The sequence below is a fragment of the Gambusia affinis genome, linkage group LG18 (genome assembly GCF_019740435.1).
Source record: "Gambusia affinis linkage group LG18, SWU_Gaff_1.0, whole genome shotgun sequence".
NCBI lineage: Eukaryota > Metazoa > Chordata > Actinopteri > Cyprinodontiformes > Poeciliidae > Gambusia > Gambusia affinis.
This window is the reverse complement of record NC_057885.1, coordinates 17,803,250-17,821,605: the sequence shown is the minus strand read 5'-3', so window position 1 is coordinate 17,821,605 and position 18,356 is coordinate 17,803,250. Positions and strand designations below refer to the sequence as shown.

At 38.5% G+C, this 18,356-nt stretch overlaps 1 protein-coding gene across 2 annotated transcripts; it reads right to left on the bottom strand.

The window, feature by feature from the left end:
* Positions 1-205: 205 nt before the first annotated feature.
* On the bottom strand, positions 206-18,078 carry prox3 (prospero homeobox 3). 2 transcript variants are annotated; one of them, XM_044097612.1, is made up of 8 exons: positions 17,985-18,078; positions 17,434-17,593; positions 12,393-12,464; positions 8,839-10,514; positions 8,648-8,755; positions 6,339-6,451; positions 5,350-5,455; positions 206-2,729 (listed from the first exon to the last, which is right to left on the bottom strand). In XM_044097612.1, exons 4-8 carry the CDS (start codon positions 10,510-10,512, stop codon positions 2,556-2,558), a joined length of 2,175 nt encoding a protein of 724 aa, XP_043953547.1. In that variant the 5' UTR covers positions 10,513-10,514; positions 12,393-12,464; positions 17,434-17,593; positions 17,985-18,078; the 3' UTR covers positions 206-2,555. The 2 variants fall into 2 exon arrangements, with proteins under 2 accessions (XP_043953547.1, XP_043953548.1); XM_044097613.1 differs by lacking the exons at positions 17,434-17,593; positions 17,985-18,078 and adding an exon at positions 16,083-16,579.
* Positions 18,079-18,356: the final 278 nt, after the last annotated feature.

Here is an 18,356-nt window from a genome sequence, read left to right as displayed (position 1 = left end):
TTAATTGAGTCAGTTCAGACTAAAAATGTCCCTGATTGGTGTAAATCAAGCAAAAAGTAAAAATAAATAAAAATCCTTCTTTCCCAATGCCAGGTACGGTGGAGGATCCTTGATGCTGTGGGTGTGTTTTAATGTCTTCTGCGTATCTTTACCAATAAATATGGAAGGTGTTCATGGTGCACATAGATAAACACATCTCATGATATGAGGTTGGTTTAACTTTAATGAGCTGATAAGACGTAAAATCCATTGAAGTCTGAATGAGGCACAGATCTACAGCAAAGACTGCAGCACATTCTGTACAATATAAAGGAAAAAGATTAAAAAAAATTAAAATTACAAATCTGGGAATCACGCACTTGAATTTACGTTTACAAATAATTACACCAACAAAAGCTACTTTGTTTTCAAGTCAAACTATCACAACATACAATATTTAAAATATAAAACAACCTAACTGCAAAACAAAAGTTCAGATATTTTAACTTATTTAGTTCAGCTTCACATTCAAAGAATATAAAATATTTCAAGAGCACATAAGAGAAACACCAAAAACATCAATATACAGCGATGTCAGCTTCAATATATCCGAACAGATTTTCATGTTGAGTACATTTTTATTTATCATGCACAAAAGCTGTACAGTAGTTACACTCTGAGCAAAGACACTTTGAAGGATAATCAATAAATTTCTAGACTCTCATAAATAATCAAAGATTTGTCCAGCATCATAAAGAACTATTTTCTATGAAGATTAAAAGCTGCTTCAGATGGAGGGAAATTAGAAAAACGGATTCGGATAGAAAATTAAATGCTTTCCCACTGGATAGTGAAGGGATTCACAGGAATATGACATGTGCTCGTTAATAAATGTTTATCTTTGAGCTGCAGGAAATCAAAGTTAATCTTTTAAGATTTTAAAAGAACCAGCCAGGATATTCCCAGCTGAAGTCATCAGATCCTCTGAGTATTTTCACATTTTCTAACCTTGAAGCCAGAAATGTCGTTGTCTTTTGTTGAGACTGTTTGTGACGACACAAAGTCGTGCATAACTGTGAAGTTGAAGAAATCTGATATGTGGTTTTCATTTGTGTTTACAAATAAAAATATCTTTGACACCCCCAGCTAAAATCCAGGGCCACCAAATATGAAGCTATGCAACACAGCAAATCTATGGAAGATGAAACTCTGGTCAAATGAGAAAATCTTAAACTTTTGTAACTGCTGTGGGTTTTTGAGCTCTTACACTTCTTGTGCTGAAACGGCTAAACATTGTGACTTTCATTCAATCAGTGAAACTGATGTAAGTGCATATATTTATGTAAACAAACAATTTGTGACGTTGAGAGTTTATATAAATGGAGAGCCTTTAAGTCAAGGGTGTCCAAAGTTTTTGTCAAGTGGCCCAAAACATTAAATTAAATGTAATCAGTAAGGAAGATTTAAAAAATAAAGCAAATAAATTAGTCCAATTGTTTTGTTTGTTGTTTGTAGGAGCCAAAACAGAATCGACAATGTTGTGCAAATGGTTTTGCACATTTGCAACTCAATTGGGCTCAATTGAACAAATTTATTCTCAGCTAAAAAAAACAGGATTTGGTCACTTTGTTTTAAGACTCTTGCTATATTTAGCCACATTTAATCAATTAAATTAAAGCTGATTTCGATGCAGTAAAGTCGGCTTTTCAGTAAAAGTCCCTGGATAAACATGTTAAAAACGACTGATTATAAAAAGACATACTTTGTGTTATACTTTACATTTTCCAAAATGTAAATGAACTGTTTTCTTCTGCTGGAATAATTTACTTTTACATGCAAAGTTTAACCACTTTTCCAGAATTTAACCACATCCTCGGTAAAGTGGTGCAATTGAAAAAGAACATTTCGGTTTAATTTTTATAACATAACAAGCTAAAAAAGTCCAACTCTTTGCCTAAATGGTGGGAATGCTCTATAAAAACTGCTTGTTTAGTCTCAAGTGGGATGAATATAAATGTATATCCGACTTTCTTTTGTAAAAACAAATGTTGAAAACCATTTCCTTTGACTTCACAGTTGGGCACTATTTTCTGTTGATGTCACTTAAAATCCCAATGAAGTTTGCAGATGAAAATTTTCACTGGAATAACTGCCAATATTTCTCTAAAATCCCAGCTAATCACCAGTAAAACGCAGCCTCACACATACAGAGGGACTCGTTATGAATCTGTGACAGAATAGACAATACAAGGTTGTTTCAGCGCTTGGTTTCAGGAGAGTTTTATCAAACGTGTAATGTAGAAAAGCTGCGGTTTGCAGCCTGACTGCAGAGGAATGTTTGCAGAAGGAATTCCTGCGTTTAATTCAGCGGTATGGCCAAGATAAGTGCAGTCACAAGACTCTGGTTTGAGCACTGAGTGTGTCCACTGTCTGTCCTGTGTTTATCTCCCAAATAATGGTTTTTAGCCTCCAACTGAGAACCAGACCCATCATTTACAGTTTGACAGTTTATTTAAGCCTTGATAAGAATGTGATTGAGCATGCATTGGAGTTCATGTAGAGGAGAAACGCAGAGCTCAGCCCACCGGACAGCCAGGCATCCTGAAGGCATCCGGGAGAGGACTGTCCAGCTTGCAGATGATTTTATATATTCCTTTCTTCCAGCAGGGGTCGCTGTCTCTCCCAGTCCAAATGGCAGAGTAAAACTCTCTCAGCGCCACTTCTGACACCTCGATGAACCTCTCAGGAACCTGCACACAGGAACGGACCAGTCAAAGTCTGCAACACGTACTGATAGAGGAGGCAAACCGTTAGTTTAGTAGATTATCATTATTTGAAAGCAGCAAATGATAAATACACAGTAATTCTAAAAAAGTAAGTACACCCTCTTTCAGGGTGATAAAAAAATATTTATTTAGATTTGAAAAGGTTAAAAAATAAGCAAAATTCAACTTAAAAAACCCCAACAGATTCCAATAATAGTCATTATTTAGTACATAATCATTTTCAGTACTCAGTTTGGTGAAGTTGCAAACATGTTAATCAAGTTGCGGTCAGGACTTTGACTGGACCGCTGCTATACCTCCATTCTCTTCTTTTTCAGCCCTTCTGTTGTAGATTTGACTTTGTGTTTGGGGATCATCGTCCTTCTGGTCTCATGTGGTTATAAAGAGAAGTTCAAAATCCACTCACTAACTACGTTTCCAACCAATTGTTGTGAATTATGAGAGAAAAAAAATAGAAAATGTGAATTAGCTTCGATTCTGTCTACTGGTTTGGAGCAAATCGACCAGTCAATGTGTAATTTTGTCAGACTTTGACGTTTCTTATGACTGTAATAAACAGGAAGTAAAGGCTGCAAACTAGCATGGACCACATACAAGAAAAATTGAAAGAGCTAGAGGTTTCTATTGAAATTTGCCTTACCAGAGGCACCAAACTCGGAAATCTCTCTATATATTTGGCTTGGCCTGACCATATATTTCCACTTATAAGTGTCTTTTTTTAAGTTTTGCTGTGAATTGTCTCAGTTTATAAGAAAACTGACTTCTTTGAAGGAATGTTGGCTTGGTGCTTTACTTTGTTTAGCCGTTTGTCTTCTTCTTCCAGCTCTATGTTTTCTCTCATTTCCTGTAATATGTTGCAGACAGTGTAGATTTTCAGGTTTTTATGATAGTTTTATAAACAAACTATTTTCACAGTTTTTTAAAAGCAGGCACTATTTTAAATTTAAAATTTTAAAAGTTATTGGTTTTAAGTTTGAAATACCAACCTGATTCACTGAAAGCTTTTTCCTGACATTTTGCTGTAAATTTAGTGGACCACTACTGCTGACTAGTGGTGAAAAAAGGATGCACATTTTGTGACAAGATAAAAACAGTTTTAACAGTTTGTGTCCTGCATTTCAAAATACCTAATACTGTGTAATATTTACATGTTTTGTCAGAAATTAGAGGTTTATTTATTTGAGGTGTTTTTTTTCTGAGTAGAATGAAAATACAATTCCATTTTTCAATTACATTTAAAAACAAATATTTCATTTTATTGGGGAATTTTTCTAATTCAAACCAGTAAAAATTATACATGATGGCTCAAGTGTATATTGAAGCAAGCAATATTTAGATAAATGCCACTTAAATTGTGGAAAAACAAGCTTCTGGCAGTATATTTACTCACTCTTTTGAACAGAAATGTTGATGTTTCATTTAAATTGTGTGATTTTTCACAAAGGCTGTAATCCAGGACATTTTTATTGCTTTCTCAAATCAATTATAAGCAACAAAATATGTTTGTTTTTTTTTACCCAAAAAGTTGAAAAAAATTCCTACAACTAAGTAAAACAACACATTAATTGCATAACCAAGAAGATTGCAGCAACTGGTTTCTGGATGGTGAGTCAACAACAAAACACTTGTCTTTTGCAGCAGCGGTAAAACCAGCTAACCAAAGGGATGGAACTTTCTCTGGGTTGCTAGGTAACGGGCTGGGCTTCACATTGGTTGCTAGGTAACGGGGGCAGTGCCTTTTGAATGGAACTTAAATATTTTTGAAAGGACTCATTTTCCAGACCCATAAAAACATTAACTTGGATGCTTTTTTTAATCACTTGGTCTGTTTTTAAGAAGCAGTTGAGACCGAAATGGACGAACAAAAACAGGCAAAATGTGAATTTTGGGTGTAATTTGGCAATAAAAGCTCCGCTTAGGTCAGTTTGGTTGAAACTCTGACAAAATTCGCTTTTCCTAACAAGAAACAGATCCAAAACACACACTCCAACTGGTTAATCTGGAATGACTCCCTCTCCACATTATGGAAAATATATCTGCTTCCCTTAAAACTGGGAATGAGCCAATAAAAACCCATTTAAATAGAGTTAATTTAAAGAGTAAATCCAAGAGGCTAACAAATTTATGCCAGAAACCTAATGATTTATGTCATTTCTGTGCTCCAAACATCAGTATGACAGTATATATGTTTATGTTTTACCGAATTTGGCATAAATTTGGCAGAACAACCAGATTCCACAACAGCTTCATCTCTCATGCCATAAAGACACTAAACTCCCATTAGTTCACTCTTTTACTGTATGCATTTATATTGATTCCTTTATAATTACTTATTTATTTGTTTATTATTACTGGAGCTTTGCAACAAAATTTCTTTCAATTTGTAAATTGTTTAATGTACTGTTGAATGACAATAAAATCTGTCTGTGTCTATAAATTGACCCTTGTGCTCCTACGTTTTGTTTTTAAAACGGCTGTTTCTTACACAGTCATTCCCTCCTGGTGAAAGATGGTTAAAATAAGTCAAATTAGCATGACATGCATGTATGTAAACGTCTGTACTGATGTGCCATCCTGTTCTGACCTGGTAGACGTTGCTCTTGTTGTAGTGCATGTTCAGTATGCGGTACAGCTCCGTGTCTCGACCCACTCGCAGCTGATTCTCTCGGCCCATACGAGCTGCGCCGTCCCTGCGTTAAAAACATCCTCAGTTTAATTCGTCTGTTTTTTCAGACATTTACTGACTTGAACAAATTAGAACACAAAAAACCTAAATGAGCTCAAAGTAATCAAAGTTTCAAGCAACACAACTATTTTTTCTGTTTACATTTGTTGCTATGTGAAACTGCTTATATGATCGATGGTATGAGAGTGAAAAGAACTATAAATACCGTATTGATCAGTATTTATAGTTACTTCTAAACACACTTAAATGGGATTATCTTCTAATGCTGGGGTGTACAAACTTTTTTCACATGGGCCAAAATGTTGAGTCAAAAGTTCTCACAAGAAAACGTGAAAACAGAAAACTAAAATTAATCAAATAAAGTAGTCCAATTATTTTTTTAAAGGAAACTGATGTTATTCATGATAGATGCAAAACATAAAAATGTTTCATCTAAATTTCAAATTCTTTTGGGTTCGATTAAACAGTTACATAAAAACAGGATTTGGGTCATTTTCTTTCAGAACACTTGCTATACTTAGCCAAATTTAACAAATCATATAAAAGTGATGTAGGTGCAGCAAAATCAAACGTCTCTGGATAAACGTGGCTCTACTTATTATAAATGCCTCGTTGAAAGACATGAATACTTTATGCTGTATTTAAAATTTTCCATTTCAAAAACTTATGTCGGTAATAATTTTACTCTGGTTACAAAAATGTTCTGTGTTGGACGGGCCAAATTTAAATCAAACTGTAGTCACTGAGCCGTACTTTGCTCACCCCTAATTAAATCTATTTATCTATTCCATTCCCGTCCTAAATAATTACATTTGTAAGAAAGATTAAAATAAACAGTAGCAGACTCTAGTGTAAATGGAGTAAATTCGGGGCTGAGTGTAACTCACCGGGTGAGAGCGTCGCGAACCGCCTGGCGTGCAAATCGCTCCATCTGGATGTAGAAAAACTCCCTGAAGTTGCTGAACCATTTAATCATCTGTGAGGTCACGCAGCGGTTAAACTAGACAGCATGAGAAAGACGCTTATTAGCTTTATTTATAATATCATGGCATTTTTATTTCATGGGTTGGAGAGACTGCAAAACAATATCCAGCTTCAATTTATTTGAAAATGTTTAATAAACCAGAGAGCAGCTGTTTCTAGTCTGTACAGTTTGAGTTCGGACAAGCTGTGGCTGCTTGATGCTTCAGGGTCAGCTGGCAACACCTGTGCCGGCTGACCCTGAAGCCTAAAAGGTCAAAAGAGGGATCAAAGGTCGTAGCTTTGATCCCTCTGCAGAACATTTAAATAAGTGTAAAACTAATTCTGCCTCATTGCAGCAGCTCACACGTAATAATCTAGAGAAACCAAACGTCTAGGTTCAGTGAATTCATTCAGTGGGGAAGAAATTGTAAAAATAGTAGGAAATCATTCTTTTTTATTTTAGGGATTGAATAAAGGTTGGAGGCTGTGCTCCTGCATGTTTGTGTCATACCTTTTACAGAGCTGTTAAAAGTATGACTTTTTACACCTCTGTTAAATATAGTTGGCGCGGTGCGTTTTGCTTGTGTCCAGACTTTTGTTAAACATTGTGAAAACATGCAGGAATTGCTCTGAGATTTAATTTGCAGCACCGGCATAAAACCTGAACGGACAAAACACTATCTGCATTTCCATTTCAAATTTGTGCAAAACTTTGTCAATTTTTCACTAATATCAGAACCCCGCAATTTCCAAACTGCAAAAGCAATTAAAATCACATTTGAATAACCTGGTGTAAATGTAAACTAGTGGATGTATCCAGATGGGAAGCACCATAAATACTCCTATTAAGACTCAAACATTGAACTTTAATACTGCATTCACTCTCCTCTGGGTTGATTGACCTTCCTGCCAATAACTGAATATTCTGTTTTATACAGTGGATCAAACATGAATTAAGACTCTGACTCTGAACTTTAAATCTATTTACATTCTGATCTAAAGAGCATTTAAAATGAATATATAATGAAGGCCATCCATTGATTGGGACTGAAAGACTCTGAGATAATAAGGCCATTAAATTCAGGTGGTTTTATTCAGTGGTGGGCACATTTAAGCTAACATGCTAATGGTGACGCTAATACACTTTATTCCACTCTGAGCAAGAGGAATGTTTTAGACATTTTATCGCTGGTAAAAGCGTCAGGGTTGTTCACAGCACACACAATTTCTGTTAGGTTTCATCAACCTGTCAACCTCGCTAATAACAGTTAGCAACTGGGTAAAATAACCGACAAGCATTTTCTGAATAGCCAAGGGTCCAAACCCTCTGTACGAAGCAAAGCATAGAACCAGAGGCTGGTTTCTACCAGGACAGAGAGGTATAGATCAATTTTGTATCTTGTACAGGAGCGACAGTAGAGCTGAGGAACAGGAGGATAAATGGATTGGAGTCTTGTCTAAAGTAAAGTAAGCACTGCTCTGGTCTGGCATGGTGAAGAAATAGCGTTGAGCAGCCACTCCCCTGTTTTGGGAATGGAGAGAGTTGGTTCGAGTATTTTTTAAAATCCCTACACTGGCTCCCTGTATTTCAGATAATAGACATTAAAATACTGTTGTTAGTTTATAAATCACTGATCGGCTTAGAACCACAATACAGTAAAGACCTGCTGTTGTATCAACCTCACAGACTACTCAGGTCTTCTGGTTCTGCTCTGAAAAACCAGAACCAAATATGTAGAAGCAGCATTCAGCTTCTGTGGATCACAAATCTGGAACAAACTTCCAGAAAACTGCAAAACAGCCGAAACACTTCGGCTATTTTCTTAACAGTTTCTTTCAATTTTGACTAGAAATCCACCTGTTTAAAGTTTCCTTCGAAACATAATTAATGAAACATTGACCAAAATATTTGATGCGTATTAATGATCTTGATGATAGCGCTCTTCAAAATGTAATGTCTTTTACTGGTTTTCACAACTGTGGACTGTATGCTGTGCTTATGACTTTTTATTCTTGTGTTTTTATGATGTAAAGCACTCTGAACTGAATTCCCTTGTGAAAATCAATCAAGTTTGTGCTATACAAACAAACTTGGTTGGTTGGTTGGTTGGCTGGCTGGTTGGTTGGCTGGCTGGTTGGGTGGTTGGTTGGTTGAGCTTCCTGTACTGTACCGTGTGACTCTGTCTTGGATAACTAGGGACTATGGATGGATGGATCATAGAGGCACACTTACCTTGACATCAGGGAAGTAGGTCTTGAGTGTGTTGGAGCTGGGGTACCGTGTGTAGAAGAACATGAGCTTGGCTTTCTTCAGATGGCAGGGAGACAATCCCTCCTGAGTGTAAACATGACACTGGTTAAGGACAAACATGAACAAACACAATCCTCTCTGTTATTCCTTCCGTCAAATGACAAAAAGGATATCCCGCCGGCGGTCAGGTAGAGCTCTCCTCCATCCATTCCGCCGCCTCCTCTGATGCTCCCGTCTCCCCTCACCCCCCTCTCCCTCTCTCTGACTCCATGGCGAGTCAGTGACGGGTCCAGGTGTCCGAGAAAAGGGAGCGGAGGGAAGGAGGCGTGAGAGGAGAACTCCAGGAAGGGGTCGGAGTTCAGGTAGTCCTTCCGAGACGGAGCAAGATGAGGGAGCTGTGGGTGGTGTAGCGAGCGGGAGAAGAGCTGCTGCATGGAGTAGTGGAGTAATGGAAGAGGAAGAGGCGGAGGTGGAGGTGGCGGAGGTGGTGCAGGGAAGGAGGACGAGGAGGAAGAAGAGGACGATGAAGAGGGGTGGAAGGAGGTGGAGGAGGAAGTCTCTTTGGGCTGTGAAGCTGGAGGCAAGAGTGGAGGGTGGGGAAGAGGAGTGGGTCGGGTCAAAGAGGGGTGATGAAGGGGGAGGTTTGGGTGAGAGGAGTTGATGTTGGTGGAGAGCGGCGGTCCAAGGAGAGGGAAGGTCTTCCGCGTGTCAGGTGACCTGTGTACGGCCAATGGCATTGCCAAATCTGGTCCAGGAGTAACCAACTTCTTGAGCTGCTGCTCTCTGTCTCTGTCCTCCTTCTCCTTCATCGGCTCCTCCACTCTTCCTCTCGTCAACAGTCCCATCCAGCCGTCCCTCTCCTTCCCTCCATCATGCGCCTGATCAGACGGGTGGAAGGAGATGGCAGCAGGAGGGGAGGAATGGTCCATCATCTCCGTGTAAAGACGAAGGACTCGGTCAATGACTCGCGCCACGGCGCTGCCCAGCTCCAACTTCAGTGCCTGAGCAAACTTCTGTCCTCCCTCCTCATGCTCATCTTCAGCTCCTCCGTCCCAGTCTCCCCTTGTCAGACCTCCGCACTCCAGCCACAGTCTCGATCCCTCCATGATGCCCTCCATGTCTCCTTCTCTTCCTCTCTCTATTCGCCTTTCTCTGTCTTTTTGCAACTCGTCTTTCCGTTTGTGGAAGTTGTCAAAATGGGAAACAGAAAGCAGGGAGAAAGATTCCTTCTCCATCTCGGCTCCATCAATGTCCTCTTCATCAAACATCTCTCCTGTGACGTCCTCCTCATCCTCCACCATCCCTTCATCTCCATCGCCATCACACCTTAGACGCTTCCTTTTCTTCTCCTCCTTCTCTGCCTTTTCCCCAAACGCCCTCCAGACTTTCTCCTGCAGGGCCTGCAATCTCTCCCTGGCCTCCTCAAGCTGCTCCTTCAGTTCCTCCCTCTCCCGTCTTCTCCCCTCTCTCCTCTTCCCTCCGTCCTCCAGCTCCTTATCTTTCTGCCTGCATTCCAGCTTCATCCTTTTCACTTTCATGACGTCTTGACTCCACTCAGCCATGAGGACGGTGTCGTTACACTTCCTTTTCACCTCTGTCAACTCGTCCTCTCCCTCCATCATCCCCTCTTCTTGCTCCATTTGAGTGGCAGTCACTTCATTCTGGTTTGCAGCCAGGGTCCTCCGTGGGCCTCCGCCCGGCTGGAGGAGATGGTGGATGAGGGGGAAACCTGGAGGTCTGAAGCCTGGAGTGGTGTGGACTCCAGGGAGGTCTGCGGAGGAGAGACCGGGAGTAAAAGTCCGTATCTGGGGGGAGGAGTCATCAAAAAGGTCTGTAGGTGAATCCATCACTGCAAAGAAAAACACAGAAAATTTCTGTTGATAAGTTTGGCTCTGCATTCTAAACAGTTTTTGTTGTTCTAAAAATTTAAAAGTGACAAAACTGGTGTTCATATGCACTACTGCAAACTTCAGTATATATTATGAGTGATTTAGCTTAACTAAATCACTTATAATCAACTAGTTTTTGCAGATAAACTGTATATATGTGTCCTTTTTTGAATAAAAGCCACTTGAGGGTCTGAAAAGTTGCTAAATATAACAATAAAGTGGATAAGTTGGCAACAGTGCTTCTCATCCTGACCACACTCCAGCTTGGCCACGCCCCTTTGAGTCTCTTTGCTCCACCCACTTTCTGGAACTTTCTGAATTTGTCAGGGGGCGGGGCTTATGCTTTAACAAGGGGGGAAGTTACACTTTAACTGTGGAGTTCTACTTTTTTAAAAAATAAAAATATAAAAGTGTTCAGTTTATTACTATTCAACTCTCTACGTCAGGGGTGTCAAATCAAAATCATGAATCCTCTTAAAGGGCCAGTTGTGCCAGAATGTATTGATAAGACCTGTTCACATACTGTTAATATATGAATAAATTCCTAAAATTAAATGATAAAAATTAACACCTTTTCAGTCCCTCTAGGTTTTTGTGATTCTTTTTGTGATTTTTGTGGTACTAATTTGGAAATATTTGTGCTTCTTTATGATGGTAAATGCAACGTTTTATTGCTCGCAGTATAGGTCATGGACTATAATCTGACATCAATTTAGTCTGAGGCAGCTCTTTAGTACAAGTAAGAAAGTTTTCAACAATTTCTGCAATAAACTACCAATTATGTATTAAAGTGAAAAAATACAGGGATTTGTTGATTTTGTGTGAATTCCCACCATAATTCTCAAGAAACTGGAGGGACTGATTGATTTAATTGATAACAAAATATTTAAGCACACTTAGTGTTTAATCTATAATCTAGAGGGCCACATAAACAGCTATGAAGGTCCAAATTTGGCCCACGGGCCTTGAGTTTGACAAATGTGCCCTACGTCAACCTTTTGTTGATAATTCAGTCATTCGTCTGTTACCCATTCTTGACAAAACAGCTCAAGCTCAATCAGATTGGATGGAGAAACAGGTGGTCTACTGGATTTTGGGACTTTGACTGGGACATTTTGACACATATATCTAAATTATTCAATCTCGCTGTATGTCATCGTTCTAGTAAAAGGTGAACCTCTCCCCCATGTCTCTTCTGCTTCTAACAGGACAGGTTCTCGTCCACCTTCCCATCAACCCTTCTGTACAAATGCATGCTAACACCATGATGCTGCCACCACCGTGTCCCGCCCTTGGAATGGTGCTTTAAATGTGGATCAAAATGTATCGTTTTGGTGTCATTTGACCAGAGCTCCTGAAAACGGGATGTTTTTACTAATTAAGTGACTTCAGAGTTTTGAATAGTTTCCTGTCGTGTTAGTCTAAAACGCACTAACTTGCACAAAACCACGTTTGTGGTTAAAACGTGACAACGTGTAGGAAAATTAATAGAATATAAATATCTCTGTAGGGCACTTTATTTGCTTGGTTTGGTCCAAAGTTATCCAAATTCCAAAAAGATGAATAACAGAAAATGTTTTATTGTACTCACAATTTCTACTTGAATCTCTCAATAAAAAGGACCAAAAAAAATTTAATCATTGACACTTTTTTTATGATTATTCTTACAAAAACCAAATGAGAGCAGTCTTTTACATTCCCAATGTCACATTCAAATTAATTTCCTTTCCTTTCAGTGAAAGAAAATATCTCTAATTAAAATATTTTTTAATGTGAGATTTGGTGAATGAATCTATTATTTCAATGTAATGTGGTTAGAACATGAATGCTCAACTAACCTGGACAAAAAAACGGGCCACTGATCAGTCAAAGGCTGGAGCCTCTTCCACTTGGATCTCTACAATGATGATCTGCAAAAATTAAACAGGAAGGAAACTTTAACTGAACGGAACCTTAAAGATGGATGGATGGATGGATGGATGGATGGATGGATGGATGGATGGATGGATGGATGGATGGATTAAGTCAGAGAAATAACCAACAGAATCACTTAAAGTCAAACATCCAACCTTGAAACTAAGTTGTTTGCCTCATAATCCAAGATGGCCGCCACATGAATAAACATAACAAAAATTGCAAATCATGAATATTATTTGAACTTCTACCAGGTCTATGTGATTAAATTAGTCACATAGTGTCAGTGAAAGCTTTGCTGTGCTGTGTGAATATTTAACATTCAGACACATCTTGTTATTGGCTTGTAAAGCTAATCATCGCCAGTTTGGTCCTCACACTGTGACACAGGTAAGTTGAGTCTGACGTCCTTCTGAGTTTAATTTTAACCATGTTTATCAGTTTCAAGAGTAAATATTCTACAACTTCAGAGGGTAATGTATTTGTAGTTTTTGTCTGCTAAAGGTTAGGTCTCTGAGCTAACAAAACATTTTCATTGCAATTGAGCACAAAACGTTGAGTTGGGCTCCAACTCAACGTTTACACTCACACATGAAAATGGCTGTAAACAGATGCGCAATCATACACCATACATCTTTGAAAAGCAATAGTAGCGCTTCCTACACAACCAACAAGAGTGCAGCAAGTTGTTTCTGGATGGTAAGTCAACAACAAAATGCTTGTCTTTTCCAGCAGCCATTGTACAGAACATATAGCAATAAAACCAGTTGACCAAATGTGCTGGAACTCCACTTTGGTTTGTGGGTTACAGACTGGGCTTCACTGGGGTTGCTAGGCGATAGCACAGTGGAGGTTTTTTGAAATGGCTTATTTTCTGGATACCAAAAAACATCTTGCTGGGTTTTTTAAGAGTGGAGGCTCTTATTAGGAGCAGCAGAAATTCACATGGAAGTATAAAAATGTGCAAAATGTGACATGTTGCACTCACATCTCAGTTTTAAACTTTGGAATAAATATGAAACATTAATTGGATTTTGTGGCACTGGAGGCCTTTATTGACAGTCATAAGGAAGAGAGAAAAGTTTCAGAGTCAAGAATCGAACACAGAATGGCTCCGCTGGCAACTATGGCATCTGTAAATATGGACACCTGCTCTACCTCTACAACACAAAATATTTATTGTTAAGCAACAGATTTCTATCAGGCTGAACAGGAGGAACCAAAATCAGATGTAGGGCAGAGAGGAAGGTTAACAGCCTGTGGGGTCAGGCTATGTGCTGGTAGGGCACTGGGTAACATCTGGCTCATGATCTCTGCCTCGCATCATCCTCCGGGTTTCGTTCTATACTTCCTGTTATGCTTGAATCCGTACTCCACAACCTAACAAAACCTGGAAATAACAACAACATATGTGTGTTTTTATATGTTCCAAATGCTAAACATCGACTTATTCTCACCTGCCTTTGTACAACGGAGCATTTTAAACACAAAGGGCCGGCCCTCATCTCTGTTTTTTACTAACCTAACCTCCCTCCCACTTATTCCCCCCTTTTCCTTCCTCTGCCATCCTCTCTTTTCCTCCCCCTCAGTGTGTTATCTGTTTGGGCAGGTTGTTAAGCTCTGTTTGATCAGAGTGTTTATCGTCACACACACTTTCACCATCAAAAAAATGGGAAAGAGGCTTGAGAGAGGGCTAACAATGGTCAACTGTCCTTGTAGAGTGAAATGGAGTGAGAGTAGTGTGAACAACAACACCCTTAATCCACTTCAGACAGATAGACAGATAGATAGATAGATAGATAGATAGATAGATAGATAGATAGATAGATGGATAGATGGATAGATGGATAGATGGATAGATGGATAGATGGATAGATAGATAGATAGATAGATAGATAGATAGATAGATAGATAGATAGATAGATAGATAGATGGATAGATGGATAGATGGATAGATGGATAGATAGATAGATAGATAGATAGATAGATAGATAGATAGATAGATAGATAGATAGATAGATAGATAGATAGATAGATAGATAGATAGATCACCCTGGGGCAACATGAACAGAATAATCCTCCTATAAATAGCTAAATATCAATTATTCAAATGCCCTCTCCTCTCCGCTATAATACAGCCCAGATGGCAGGCCGACCAATGCGCTTATATCAGGGACAGATTAGCCTTTCAAAGCCAGCGGAAAGCTGCACAAAATAAGAGCCCTGAGCTACAAATATGAGCGCTATTAACCACCAGATTAGGTTTAAGAATATGGCACTGCTGGAGCAGAAAAAACTGGCAGCACAGTGATTAACGTGCCTAAACCGGGGTTGTTAATAGACCTAATGCATGTTGGGAAGTCTTCCCTATCTGCAAATTTGAAAGTAATTATCAAGTCAACTGGAACCTTCAGTTTTGTAATGCAAAAACTGGCTTGAATAAAACAATCTTGGGGAATATCTAAGAGGTTTTACAGGCAAAAAAGTACATTTTGATTGTTACATTAAACTACAAATGGAAATATGTTTATTTCAATAAATATTATTGGAAGTTTCAATGTAAAATAAAAATAAAAAAACAAAATTTCTTGTAAAAGTAAACTTATTTTAAATAGTAAAAATAAACTTTCATTACAAATAAAACTAAACATTGTGTTTTAAAATGTTCATATAAAAATAATTTCTAAAAACAATTTAGATAGAGAATATAAGCACTGCGACAGACTGGCGACCTGTCCAGGGTGACCCCGCCTCTCGCCCCGAATGTTAGCTGGAGAGGCAGCAGCAACTCCCGACCCCAGTGAGGACAAGGGTGTTAGAAAACGGATGATAGATGGATGAATATCAGCACCCTATTGAGAGAAATGTATGTTTTTAATTAAAAAAATGGTAAAAAAATAAAAAAATTAAATTAAAATAAGAAAAAGGAGTGGGGGTATTAACAACATTCACAGTGAAAATGATAGAATTATATATATATTAAGTCACTAATTGTATATAATTCACATATACAGTATACATAAGCTCTGATGTTATTTTTTATAACTCAAAGTAAAAAAAACTTCAAGTATTTTATGACATTTACACAGTAAATAAAAAATTCAAAAATAATTCCAGCTTTTGTTATATTTTCATATTTAAAAATGATTTCTGCTTACAAATAGTAAAATGCTTTAACAAACACAGTATTTACTTTCTCATTGGCTCAAAAATATTTAAACTTTAAACATTAATACAGAGTATAAGAGTTTAATTAGTGGTAAATGTTATTTTGTTGTTTTTAATTTACAAGGATCTGTCTGTCTGTCTCTCTGTCTGTCTGTCTGTCGTTTGAAGCTTTTTGAAGCCTCGGGGCGCGTGGCAACATCTGCCGGCTCTGTCACGCGACAGGAATCCGCTTTGGCCGTTCTCGCGCGCCGAGCCGTCAGTTTGTTTCTGTGCGCGCGCTCGCGCCTGCGTCCTGTGACTAATTGGCAGCTGCGAGGACTAATGTCGCATTAAAAAAAATCACGCAGATAAACACGCAGAAAGCGAACGGCGGCAACTGGTTCGGGCTGCTGTTAGAGCGGCTTCGTTTAAGAGACGAAGTTTAAAATTCAGAAGAAATAACTCACGCAGAGGAGCTCCAGCTGTGTCCGCTCCCTGAAGCTTTTTCCACTCCACTGTCCGCCTCTGACTGTCTCCAGAACGGACACTGACCCGGACCGGGACCCGTAAGAGAGCGCTGCGTCACACAGTTTTATTCTCACCCGCCGAGCAGCTCTTATGGATTCTAGTTGCGCAGAGGTTTTGTTTTTGTTGTTCCTCCCTCGTCAGTCCATCTATGTTCGGCTGGCTGGCATCAGCCCTGACGCGCTGCTCACGGTGTGGAGTGGAGTGGAGTGGAGCGCAGTGGGCGGGCAGGCGGGCTACAGAGCTGTCCACTTGACGGTCCGATCCCTCCCATGTTGGCATGACCCCCACTATGAGCTCATACACATCACACGGAAACTACAAACACCAACATTTCTGCTTCTCCTTAACTTACTCAGCTCGCTCTGCCCATTAACAACAGCAGCTGCTGCCACACTCCTCATGGCAAGAGACTTCATTTGGCAGAAGACTCTCAGGGCATTAATGTGCAACGGTGTTAGAGACATTATGGAAAAAAATTATACATTCCCACAAAAAAAAAAAAACCCTGACAATTTTTAGAAAAAAGTTTCAAAAGTCAAGCATTCTCAAATTTCCAATTTTTTTCAAAAAAATGTCTGAAATTAATCTAAAGATTTCAGAAATTTTGTGAAAACAGAAATTTATGAGTTTGAAAAGAAGAAAATTTGCTACCAAAAAAATCTAAAATTTTGAGATTAATCTCAGCAGGTTTCTAGAAAAAAGTTTCAAAAATCAAAACTGTTTGAATTACCACATTTTCCCCAGAAAATGTCTGAGATTGATCTAAAAAAAAAACTCAAGAGATGTTGAGATTAATATCAGAAATGTTCTAGAAAAACATGAAAATTTATGATTTTAAAACATAGAACAGAAAAAAAATCTGAAATTTTGAGATCAATCTCAGAAAGTTGAAAAATTTTTGAGAAAAAAACAAGAAGTTTATTTTTGAGGTCGAAAAGTCAAAACTTAAAAAAAAGCTTGAACATTTTTAGATCAAAAGTTCCTTTTGGAGCTCAGATATTTTCATGTTTTTCCTAAAACATTTCTGAGATCAATCTCAAAAGTTTTGTATTTTTTCCCCACTAATATTCAACCTTTGGGGCTCAGAAATGTTCTTGTTTTCCTAGAAAATTCCTGAGGTTAATCTAAAAATTTCTGAGTTTTTCAGTGGAAATGTTCGACATTTGAAGCTCAGACATTTCTCTGTTTTTTCTAGAAATTGTTTTAGATTAATCTTAAAATTTGAAGGTTTTTTTGTGTGCATTTTTTTCCTATTTACACTGCCCCATATGCTACCGTATAGATACTCACCTCAGAAAGTGACCAAGTCATACATTAACAGCTTTATCTCTCCGCAGGAATCTCTTCGGAGCTCCAGCCCTGAAACTGGACACAAAGAGCTACTGTCCCGCTTCGCAGCTTGTTGCTGCATGAAGCTAACCTTTGAAAAGTAGAGCCGCCATTTGCAGTTCTGAGCAGGAGATTAAACACAAAACACAGGCGAGTTAAACGGCTACTTAAAGTCCCTACAGTACCTAGCTAGCATGATGAAAATGTATGGATATATTTAAAAAGTCTTGTTGAAAAATATAAACTAAATCCCTTTACACTTGGAAAAATGATTTCCATATTATTTTTATTGTTGGTACATTAGTTAATGTGTTTGTTTGTCTGGAAAATGAGCCGTTTCAAAAATCTCCGGAATGTAGCAAATAAGCAGGCCCAGCCCGTTACCTAGCAACCCCAGTTAAGCCCAAAAGCGCTGGAACTCAGGTTGGGTTGCTAGGTAACCCAGGTTGAGTTTGGCAAACTTGTTTTGCTGATGGAAAAGACAAGTATTTCGTTATGGAGGGTTGACTTACCATTCAGAAAACACTTCCTACTTTACGAAGTTTTACAGTTGCATTTTCAGCCGTTCTAATGTAAACGTTGAGTTAGGGGGCGTGGCCAGCAGCAGCTCATTTGGATTTAAAGTGACAGAAGCGCTAAAATAGCTCATTCTGATAGAAACTCAAATGAATGATTTTTGAGCAAAAAAAGCAATAAATATGTTTTTATAGCCTGTATTGCTACTCTAACTCGTTCAAGAAAACATAATGGGTCAAATTTAAGTATTAACTTGTTATTTATTAATGTGAAGGATTAAAACCTGTTACATTTTTAGAAAGAAAAAAACCCTAAAAGTGGGGGGATTTCACCCATATATTTTGGGACTGTCCGAAGGTGGTCGAGTT

Coding starts and splice junctions, on each gene's coding strand:
- prox3 (XM_044097612.1), bottom strand. CDS start 10,512: ATGGATTCACCTACAGACCTTTTTGATGACTCCTCCCCCCAGATACGG. Junction 6,452..8,647: donor CCTACTTCCCTGATGTCAAG/GTAAGTGTGCCT, acceptor CATGCTGTCTAG/TTTAACCGCTGCGTGACCTC. Junction 5,456..6,338: donor GTTCGCGACGCTCTCACCCG/GTGAGTTACACT, acceptor TTTTTAACGCAG/GGACGGCGCAGCTCGTATGG.